Raw genomic sequence first — 12,063 nt, 5'->3', positions numbered from 1 at the left:
TTTTTTAACAGAAAAAGATTCTTTTTTTTTTAATAAAACAAAATTAGAACATTTTTTTTTTGGGCCATAAAATATCTAAACCAAAGACCATAGTATTCCAAATTTTATCACAAAACTTCTTTAAGAATTTGAGGGAATATGTTAAACAAGCACATATCTCATCAATCTTCCCGCTAATCACTAATTGATTTTCTTTGTGAATGTCAATCTTTCTTTAAAATGTATTTGATGTCATTTGCAAGATTACATCAATCATGTCATTTTTATTTCCTTAACTTATTCAATCATTTGTAATATAATTAGAAAGTTTAAATTAGTTTTTTTAATAACAGGCGTTAATGCCTTTGTCCCCATTCCCTCTGTGTGTGTGTGTTGTTGTCTGTTTACTTTTCTTCTCCAAAAAAAAAAAAAAAAAACTGGCGTTAAAGTCTAAAGTTTAAACTAAGTCTGTTTGTATTCAGCCAAAAAATAAAAAAATAAAAAAAATATAGAAAACTAGAGACAACTCGTCTCCTAACTAAACACACCGGATCTCGAGTTATGGCATTACAATCGCGTTCAGAAAAATTGGTTCCATCCTTGGTTTGTGGCCTATAACTATATCTTATAATAATGCTAGATGATCATAATTTGTGCATGTGACAAGTTGTGAATGGTGAAATTATGAACTCATCATTCTTATTCTACCACTCACAACTAGTTATATTGACAAGTCGTGGTTTTAGTTGTAATCGTGATATTTCTATAGTTCTAGAATTACAAATTATTTTTTAATTTTTATTATTATAATTTTAATGAGGTAGACTGTGAATGATTAATCATCACTTATATATATAGATTCATCATTTTTCTTCACTAATTATACTTTATCACGTTGCAATCATGTTAAGAAATTGTGAAAATTTTTGTAATCTTATATATATATATATATATATATTTTTTTTTTTTCTTTATATATGTAGCAAGCAGTATCTTTTTAGATGTATATGTCATTTGGCAACAAAGCATCAAAGAAAGCAGAGAGTAAAAAGGTGATTCCATTGAATGGCAATACCAATACCATTAGCCATTTCCATGTCCGCTCTGTCCCTGTCGACTTTTATCGTGTGGCCTCCAATAAAAACATTCCACGTTACAGCCTCACAGGCCATGTGGAATAAAGAGATAGAGAGAGAAAGCTATTTTAGGTAACGGTCAGATCATGGGTGAACACTAGAACCTCCTTTAGATCTGATTGGATCGCATACTCAGATCAGAACCGTTAGATCTCTCTCTCATTGGATCGCATAGCGTACGAGTTGAGTTGACACATACGGATGAGTACGACTGAATTGAAAGCTGGAAACAGTTATGTACGGTCCCACGCGGAAAATCATTTACTTCGTTTTCCTCCTACTTACTAGCTACTCCATTTAAAGGAAGACAGTGAAAAGTGCAAACACCACATCCGCATGAACTCTGTTCGGCTTTCCAACTTTCAACCATGCTTGGTGAATTGCATTGGTTTACAATATTTTTTTTGGAATTTTTTACGAGAAAAAATTAATTAATTTTTTAGGAATTATTTTTAGAAGTATTTTATTAAAAAAGAAAAAAATAACTTAATTTTTTTGACAATTTTTTATATTTTCTATCAAAGTTGTATTAAAATTTTTCTAAAATAGTTTAATGTCATGTTAATGGTTGCCCTTTGAGTAATTGTTAATAAAGATTAAATTATATAAGGATAGGATGTAAAACTCATATTTTACACCATCTAATAAGTGATTGTTACATCAATATTTTACTTAAAATTCAATACATCCTACCACACTTAATAACATATTAATAGATTCTCAATTTGGTTAGATTTATATATGGGTATTAAAATTGATTGAGTATGATTGTATTTATTTTTAAATATGTAATAAAATGATGTGATATGTTAGGATTAGAGGCGTAAAACATAGGTTTTATACCACGTCTTTATAGAATTTAATCTCTTGTTAATAAACTATAATAAAAGTTTTGACCCAACTTTTATTGGATTGTTAACAATATATTTGTTTTATCATTCTTTCAACAAAATATTTCTAAAAATAGCTTCTAAAATTGGGGTATTAGTTAACATTTTTCAATAGTTTATTAACAAACACTCTAAAGACATTTCTTAAAAGGACATTCTATATATATATATATATATATATAAGTTATTGATTTGTGGAAAATATTTTTGTTACAAAAACTTTTTACAAACGGCTAATATGGTAACTGATTGTTGGTAAATAAAAATAATAATGTTATTGATGGGACTAGATGAGAATCAATAGAAGGTTAGTCATAATAACAATTTGTAAAAATATGGTAAAATAGTTTGTAGTTATATTATTATTCTTGATTTTTTGACAGTATTTATATTTCCTATAGAAGTGATATTAAAATTTTCTTAAAGTAATTCATTATTAAATACCCTAAATTACCTATTAACTGGACTAATTAATATTACAATTTTTGCCACAACTTTGGATCTATTTGCATATATAGTGCAACGTCAAAAGTTAATTTTTCTCAATAAAAAAAAAAAATCAAAAGTTAATTAGTTTATTACTCAAGGTTGTTTATGAATTCTTCTTTTAAAAAAAAAATAATGTTGTTTATGAATTTTGATATAGAGAGTCATTTACTCAAAAAATAGATAAAAGGTCGTTACATTTATAGGGGAGTTTTGGGCGGGATCTTTCGTTTTATAGTCCTTTATCTAATTCTAGTATATATCTCTGGAGTCTGGACCAAAGGAAAAAATATATAAAAGCCAATCTTCTAAAAAACAAAATAATGGTTGAACATAGCTGCCGTTCTAGCTATTTCATTTCCGTTATAGGAGATGGGGTTCACCTACCCTCTGACCTTTTGCTAGTTGCAGTTTTTTCTCCGTTAATTGATGATCAGACATAAATAATTTTAAATAAATATGGTATCATCAAATTACAATATTTTTTGCCAATGAAAATAAATATTGAAACTTTGAAGTTTCCACTCCATAAAATGGGGTTCGGCTAGTTAGCCCAAACTTCGGATGATATTTATATTTTTATCATTTATTATTTGAGTTGAAGTCCCAAGGTTTGATTTTTTCTTTAAAAAAAAGTCCAAAGGTTTGAAAAGAGAGAGAGAGAGAGAGAGAGAGAATTCATTCTTTAATTTTTTTTAAAGATTAAATTTTATAAAAATATGATAAAAAAACTTATATTATCCTTTAATTCTAACATGTCATATTATCTTATCACATATTTAAAAATAAACATAACTACACTCAATTAATTCTAATTCCCATATTCAAATTCAACCAAATTAGAAGGTTATTGAAATGTTATTAGATGTGATAGGATATATTGAATGATTTAAAAGATAAGTTATACACTCTCTATTTATCAAATTCAGACTCTTTTTTTATTCGTAGAATATTAATATATATTTTTATTTTTTTATTTTGATAGCAATATCAATATATTTTAAAAGCCTTATAAAGGGATGATTAAAATAATATAAAATTATTGAATTTAAAATTAAAACAAGTTTCTTTCCTTAAACTTAAATGATTGTTTTTCGTGTGTATCAATAAAGAACAAATGGTGCAATTTTTTGCGGATGATGGGTGTTTTATGAAACCAAGCGGTGGGGAAAACAGTACACGTGGTGAGTAGTGACTACTACAGTTCTCTCCAAAAATTCCCCGAATCACAAGACAACAGTGGCAACCGACGCAAATAAACCACAAAACAATAGTCATATTTCAAGACACTCTTTTCCAAAGTGACAAAAGGTCTTCGTCGGTTCCTCTTCCATTCATAGTAAACTGTTAACCCTCCACTCTCTCTCTCTCTCTCTCTCTCTTAAAAAACATACAAACGAAGTAACACTAAACAGTGGCATTCACTTTTTCTAGAGTTCTCATAGAGACCACAAAACTCTCTCTCTCTAGAACTATTACTAGTACCATTTTCTCTTTCCACTTTTTTTGATCCTTGAACAACCCCCACTCTCTCTCTGTCTCTCTTTCTCTCAATTCTCTTCTTCTTCCATGGATAATAATGCTGTAAAGAACATCCCCAATATCAATGGAGGAACCTTGATCTCAGACCTCAAAAGCCTCTTCTTCATCCTCAAAACAAGAAGAACCGTTGTTTTTGTATATGGGTTCATGCTTGCTTTTGTTGCTTTCACTATTTTCTTAGCTTTCAGCCCCTCTTCTAACTCTGCCTCTCCTTGGTTCACCAACATCTTCAGTAGTAGTAGCACCGCCACCGACGGTGATTCTGATAGATCTCAATTCTCTTCTATTTTCTCCTACTTCTTCCCCAACAACACTTCCCCACAAACCACTAATACTTATAGATCTACTAATACCACATTCCAACCTCCTAGTCCCAACAAAGAGCTTCAAAACCATCCTCAAACTACGCCGGTTTCTGATAAGGGTAAAGTCCCAAACTCAAATCAGACTAGTACCACATTCCAATCTCCTAGTCCCAGCAAAGAGCTCCAGAACCATACTCAAACTACACTGGTTTCTGATAAGGGTAAAGTCCCAAATCCAAATCAGACTATACTTGTTGCCCCAGAATCTCCGGTGGCAGAAGCGAATCACACTACAACTGTGCCTGTGAATTCTGTTCCTAGTGTGAATAAAGAACCAACTTCTGTGAATAACAAAACTCAAAGTGTAGAGAATTCTGATAAAGGTAAAGTTTTGAACACCAATCAGACTTCAATATCAGCCCCGGCAAAAGCTCCTGTGGCTAAAAATCAGAGTTTGAGTTCATTGGGTTCTCCAAGTAAGAGTAATTCTGATGAGGCAGGGAAAGGCGCTTCCCTGTTGAAGAAACAGGGCAATGAGAGTAAATCAGGTGTTTCGGTGAAGAAGGGAGGGGATAGTTTGGTGGAGTCTTTGATTAACTGTGATTTTTTTGATGGGGAATGGGTGAGAGATGATTCGTATCCGCTTTACAAACCTGGGTCTTGTTCGCTGATTGATGAGCAGTTCAATTGTATTCTTAATGGTAGACCTGATAAAGATTACCAGAAGATGAAATGGAAGCCTAAGGGGTGCAATCTTCCTAGGTATGTGGTGTAATTGTAGATTCCTATGATGATTTTGATTTTTTGTTGGGTGTTTATTTTTAATTGTGAAGTCAAAATGATTTTCAATTCAGATTCTGGATTCTGTTATTCCGAGATTGGTATCCAGTAAGAGTATAGAAGTTTCATTTTTTAATGGCTAACTGTTTTAGTATCATTGATATTCAAAACGACTTTGTGTTATGTTCTATCAAGCTTGAATTAAGGTAGTTACAAGTAAGGTGATAATTTAATTTAGTGTCTGAGTCGTGTGTTGCTTAGATCAGAGTAGGTAATGAGTTTTGGCCTCCAGTTTATTTATTTAATTATTTTTCTTATTAGTCTTCTAGGTTTTTTGGCCTTGTTTTATACAATATATACCTCTATTGGAATTGATCCATGAATTTATTTTTGTTGGGTTGTTTTCATTAATGAGGTTGACTTAGATGAACTTTTGTTTATAGGTTGGACGGAAGTCGCTTATTGGATTTGTTGAGAGGCAAGCGGCTAGTTTTTGTTGGTGATTCTCTGAATAGGAATATGTGGGAATCTCTAGTTTGCATCTTGAGGAACTCAGCGAAAGATAAGAGCAAGGTTTATGAAGCCAATGGTAGACATTATTTTCGAGGGGAAGCATCATACTCTTTCATATTCAAAGTATGTTAATGAACTGCTCTACTTATTTGTGTACTGCATTAATTTGGTTATTTCCTTGTTATGATGTGCATCATTCCCTTATTTATTGTTTTTCTCTTTTGGTTTGGAATGGTTGGATGGATAGGATTATGACTGCACTGTAGAGTTCTTTGTATCTCCTTTCTTAGTTCGAGAATGGGAATTGCCAGACAAAAATGGATCAAAGAAGGAAACTCTTCGTCTTGATTTAGTAGGGAGATCTTCTGATCAATATAAAGGAGCAGATTTTATCATCTTTAACACTGGACACTGGTGGACTCATGAAAAAACTTCTAAAGGGTAAGTTCAACATCATTTTCATATTGAAGTGAATGCATTTTGTTCTTGAGAGTATAAGATAGTTTCTAGTTTGGAACCCCCTTTGGAGTTAACTAATATATTTCCGATGAAAATTGCAGGAAAGACTATTATCAAGAAGGAAGCCATGTCTATGGTGAATTGAATGTTCTTGAGGCATTTCGAAAAGCTTTAACTACATGGGCCAGATGGGTTGATGCCAATATAAATCCATCGAAGTCTCAAGTTTTCTTCAGGGGTTATTCCGACACCCATTTCAGGTAATTTGAAAATACCTATGTTGATGCTTTTTTTTCCCTGGATGAATAAATTTGGGTGATGAATATTTATTTGTTCCCTGGATGACTTTTGGCAAAGCTGCAGAACTTTTTTCTTTGCTGAGACTCTTGTTAGTTTATCAGAATTTAAAGCTTTATTAATACTAACAATATATTAATTATGAAATATGCATGCTTGACTGACTGAGCAATTTGTTGATTTCCTCCGTAATGTGTTTATAATTCTGCATCAAATTATTATTTTTTGAATTGTAGAATTTAGCATCATTGAATCTTTGTAGCAATAAAAATTTATTGGCTTTTGTCTCTCTTCAGTGGTGGACAGTGGAATTCTGGTGGGCAATGTGATCATGAGACTCAGCCCATCAAGAATGAGACATATCTGAGGCCATATCCACCCAAGATGACCGTACTGGAGAAAGTACTCAAAGGGATGAAAACTCATGTCACCTACTTGAATATTACAAGAATGACAGATTTCAGGAAGGATGGTCATCCATCAATTTACCGGAAGCGGTACCTGTCTAAGGAGGAAAGGAGATCACCATTGAGGTTCCAAGACTGCAGCCATTGGTGCCTACCTGGTGTTCCTGATGCATGGAATGAGGTTTTCTATGCCGAGCTCTTAATAAAACAGCATAAAATGCAGCAACATCAGAAGAGACCTTAGGTAAAACTACATGAACTTGAGGCTGCATCCACATTTTAATTAATTGTTGAGTTGCAATCACACCTATATTCAGTATAGTTTTTTGTCTCCTTTTTGGGAACTATAGTAACAAACAAGATACATGGGGAGGAGGAGTATTTTTTTTTCCTATAAATTATAGAGAAGGGAAAAAAAAAAAAAAAAAAAAAAATTCTTGAAGAGGTAAATCTGTGGTGTAATAATGTCTTTGTTTATATGAATGTAAGAAAGGAAGGGGAGAGGATAGAACAAAGACAGGGATTCCCAATTTGTAGTTGGAAAATTTTCCCTCTAGATCCACTTCCTCTTTTAGCTAGCCTCAAAAGCTATGAGGATTGTAAATCTATAATTTGTTTTGTTTAATTTAAAGAAATTGTCAGTTGTAATCATTATTTCTCATCCCTTCCGATTTTTTTTTTCTATTCCTTAGTGTATTTTATGATTTGGCACTTGAAATTGTGATGCCCAAACTTTCATACCTTGGGCATGGAATCCTTAAAATTAAAAAAAAAAAACTATATTTGTTTTGCTCTCTTTCATGTCATTTCCTTTACTATGAAAATGCAGTAAATATTACTCTTTGCTTAGAGACTCAGAATTTTAGCTTGAAGATTACGAGAATTTGTTTCTTTTGATGAGTACTGCATATAGTACGCATAGAGAAAACCATTTGGGTTTACACTTTCATACCTTGTACATGGGATCCTTGTTATAGTGTCTCAAACTATGTTTGTTTAGGCTCTCTTTGATGTCATTCCTTTCCTTAGAAGATGTAGTAAATATTATTTATTTAGACACGGGGAATTCTAGCTTGATGATTACGACAATTTGTTTCTTTTGATGAGTACTGGCATATAATAAGAATATAGAAAACCATTTTGGTTTACACTTGTTAACTTTTCCCTACTTTGTCACATGGGATGTTTGGCCATTCTATGTACGATTATATTTCTGAAAATTGTTATTTGAATCTTGCTCGATAGTGTTTCTCATGTTGTAGCGTTAGAGATTGGCATCATAATAGCTACTATTGTGGATCATGAATACTTAGCGGGAGCAAAATACAAATCATTGCATCAACAAAATAAGAAAATAACAAATGGCATAAGCTGCCGCATTTAAAGAATGTTGACAGGTATCCCATTGTTGTTGTTGTCTTTTTATTTTTTTTAATGAACTACAGGTATCCCATTGTTGAGAACCAATAGGAGATGCTAATTCAAAAAGAAGCATTTCTTGTACTCGGTTATTTGTAGGATTAGGATGCATTAGAGTTTTTTAGGCATAGTGAAATGAGGATTGAATTTTGTAACTAATATGCATCTAAATAAACATTGAAATATAGTGGTATTCATCTTAATCTGATATTGTGAGTAGTATTCATCTTTATCTTTGGTAGTTTATTTTGAAAACATCGTAAAAAGATTTATATATATATATATATATTTTTTCTTTTTCAATCTCTAAAATAGTGTAGTGATTTTTCTATACAAAATTAGTAAACTATGTTTATGTATAGGAGTTTCAAAAATTTACTGTGTTTTGGGGAAAATCGATAAGTATAGTATAGGGGTTTTTTTTTAATATAATTTTTAAAATATTAAAATTTCAATTGTCTTTAACCATTTGTCATAATGCTTCTTGTCTTGAAGTTATGTTTTGGGAAAATCAATTTAAACTAAACAATATATTAGTTATTTGGTCTATTAAAAAGTTGATACAAAAATTAGAGCAAACCTCAGTTTTCTTAATTAAGTTCAATACATGGATTCATTAAATTTAATTATCTTTCAGAAAGATATATTTTTTTTGTATGTTTTAATTTAATTAGATAATCTAAGAAATTGTACTTAAATTTTATCCTTAATCGAATTATTTATATTCAAGTATGAAAATTCTCAACACTTGCTATTTCTTTTTATGATAAATAGCTCAAAGTATAAAACACTTTTATAATGTATTCTTTATTCGTTTCTCATCCCTAAATCCATTTTATTAGCTTTCTAAAAAAAAGAAGAAAAAAAGAAAAAAGAAAAGAAAAGAAATCCATTTTATTAACATGATTACTAGACGGGCATAACAAGTCTAAAAAATTAAATAAATTGGCAACAGTTGCTAGCATGTTTATGCCACATAGCACTAAAATATAAAACACTTGAATAATGTTTTTTATATACGTTCTGTTTGTTTCGAAGTAAAATATTTGAAAATATTTTATTAGCTTGGTTACCAAATGAATGTAACGTATTTAAAGAACTTGGTAACCGTAATGTATCACATATTAACAACTTTTCAATAAGATTTTCAAAAAAAAAAAAACTTTTCTAGTAGTTTGTGTAAAATTTATGTATTTCCATTTTGAAAATCTAATTGTTAAATTGCATATTCTTTATGAGATTTGGCTTAAGTTCAGTGCATTCAGTGTACTGGACCCAGTAAGATAGTGACACGTGTTCAAAAGTAGACATATGTCATCATCTCAACGAGCTCAGTACTACTGGACATTGAACCTAAGCCTTACCCTTCTTTATGTTCTTAATATAACATCTTATATTTTATGCATAATTTTAAACTATAAAAACTTGCAATTAAATAATTTATTGATGACATAATTATTGATCTTTAATTTTATAGAAATTTTGCAAGCATAAATGATATAAGAAGAAAATGTAATCCAATTGTGAATTTGTCAAAATTCACTTTCAATAAAAAGATATTAAGTAAGGTTGTAATTTTAGGTTATAACTAATTTTGTAACTAAACTTTATCTTTTTTTTAAAAATAATTTTAAAAATATATAATAAAGCACTGTTAGCGAAAATTGACAAATTATTGTGTGAGATATTTTAATATTACTGAACTCCTTTCTTTATTTGGTTGTGAGTTACAACCGTTTAAACTGGGAAAGATATAGTGGGCCTATAGCCCTGTAAATACTTTTTAGAAACTCAATTAAGCCCTCATTAGCGGTCATCTAAATTTGAAGTTCGGTTTTATATGATCTGGACTTTCTGATCTTTTACCTCTGTTGACCAGCAAATTCAATAATGCTCATCAACATTACCAGCTCTTTTCTATCACACACACGTTTCTTGGTTGCTTGAGCCTACCTCTTCCATGAAGTCGACTAGACAATTCCATCACAGTACAGCAATGGGGTTATGGCTTTTCCTTGAGAGATACCCGATTCTAATTGATGGAGTGATAAGTGATTATAGAGGGTGTTGAAAGCTAGATCATCTCAAGGAATCGACCATTGAGAATGACAATGTTTGTTTGCTTGGGCGTATCTTACACACTCTCCACACGAGCATCATGTACAATATGTGAGAAGTGGGAATTTGATGATTTATGAAGACTCATGACTGATTGAGTTTTTAGGTGTGATTGGTTACTTATGTTTAATCAATTCTAGGGAAAATTGTATTTCTCCTCTTAAGATAAATTGTAACAATCCCCTTGGCTTTTTGTAACGAGCATTTTGTTTCTCTGTTAGTATTTTTGGTCAAATCTAATGGAAAATTCAAAACAAAAAAAAATGAGAATTTGTTTACTCACATGCTAAGTTGTTAATGACTTTAATACCCTCCAATAACACACAAATTTCATGCATAAACACATCACATGCATATTAATTTGGAGGGTCATCATTGCACATGTGAATTGTTTGTTATTGGAGGGTACTGAAGTCATTATTGAATAGTTTACGCACATTTTTTTTTAATTTAAAAAAAAAAAAAAAAAATTTGATCATGCTTTAAGAGATATGAGGAGATATTGTTAAGGGAGAGTATAATTTTACCTTAATTTAGTTATCGAACCTAGGTCAAAAAGGTAAATATTGCGCATCTCATCTTGAATATGTGAACTATATTTGTATCATTCACTTTGTCTGTAGTTTCAACCTCAAACTGCATGGATTGAGATCAGGTGCAATATCTAGGATATTGCACCTGATGCAATTACTATCAATGGTTAAGATTGATAGTTGCAGAAAGCAACTTTCAATTTCAACCATTAATTAAAAAAAGTTAAGATAAAAGTTAACAAAAGTAAAAGTAAAAGTTTAAAAAGTAAAATGTAAAAAAAATTTGTGAGAGAGAGAAAGGTGAATAGGTATTGTACCAAATCATAATCCAAACTGCACATACTGACATTGCGGCCTTGATTTTCTAATAATCTATTTTTTTGATAATATATAATACTCTCTTTGTTAATAATTAACCATAGGAATTTTGGATATGTATACCCCAACCTCTGTTGTCAAAAATCAAGAAAGCAGAGCATGTGTTTCTTAAATTGAAAAATTATACGTATTGAAATTATCAATTTAGACTAAGTTTGACCGGTGCTAACCAAATTTGACAATGTTCTAGCAAGAATTTGACTTTTTGAATGGAGTTACCCAAAAGAAAACATCTTTTCATATGATGACATTTGTATTTTCTTAAATTGAACTCTACGAGCATGGAACGCTATGAGTGCCTCTACCCACAAATTAAAAAAAAAAATGGTAATTTTGCATTTAAGATAGTGAACGCTAACCATGTCTCTACAAGTGTCCGATTTTTCCAAACCAATTTGTTGAAGAGTCTAACAAGTAGGCATTTGATGTACAATTTCATATTCTTCACAAAAAGTAAAGAAATCATGTAAGAAGTATTCCCCACATCTATCATTTCTACTTTTGATTTGCAATGTTTAAACTTTTCAAAGCACCTATTGGCTCCGCTAGTTAACAAACCATTTAATTTAAATATTTTAGAAGAGATAAGTTCAAGTTACACCTGATATAACATTACAAGAGTTACACTTTTTTTTGGACTATTGAGCACTATTAGATCTAAGAGTCAAAAAACACTCAAAGTAACGGCATTATTGCTCTCTAGAAATTAGCCAATTAAACATTAAATCTTCTTAATAAAAGAAAAAAAAAACAAAAACAAAAAAAAAACATAGCATTAACGTTCACTCTCTCCTCATCATCTTTTATTTTTGCAATATGTA

At 30.8% G+C, this 12,063-nt stretch overlaps 1 protein-coding gene across 2 annotated transcripts; it reads left to right on the top strand.

Moving 5' to 3' along the window:
• The first annotated feature begins 3,828 nt into the window (after positions 1 to 3,828).
• Positions 3,829 to 10,518, top strand: LOC115953080 (protein trichome birefringence). 2 transcript variants are annotated; one of them, XR_004083647.1, is made up of 7 exons: positions 3,829 to 5,100; positions 5,562 to 5,754; positions 5,879 to 6,072; positions 6,192 to 6,350; positions 6,684 to 7,038; positions 8,057 to 8,191; positions 10,093 to 10,518. XR_004083647.1 is itself a non-coding variant. In XM_031070560.1 (5 exons), exons 1-5 carry the CDS (start codon positions 4,061 to 4,063, stop codon positions 7,036 to 7,038), a joined length of 1,941 nt encoding a protein of 646 aa, XP_030926420.1. In that variant the 5' UTR covers positions 3,829 to 4,060; the 3' UTR covers positions 7,039 to 7,457. The 2 variants fall into 2 exon arrangements, 1 of the variants encoding a protein (XP_030926420.1); XM_031070560.1 differs by lacking the exons at positions 8,057 to 8,191; positions 10,093 to 10,518 and having other exon boundaries at positions 6,684 to 7,457.
• The last annotated feature ends 1,545 nt before the right edge of the window (positions 10,519 to 12,063 follow it).

Source organism: Quercus lobata, chromosome 7 (assembly GCF_001633185.2).
Source record: "Quercus lobata isolate SW786 chromosome 7, ValleyOak3.0 Primary Assembly, whole genome shotgun sequence".
Taxonomy (NCBI): Eukaryota; Viridiplantae; Streptophyta; class Magnoliopsida; order Fagales; family Fagaceae; genus Quercus; species Quercus lobata.
This window is presented reverse-complemented; position numbering and strand designations above follow the sequence as displayed.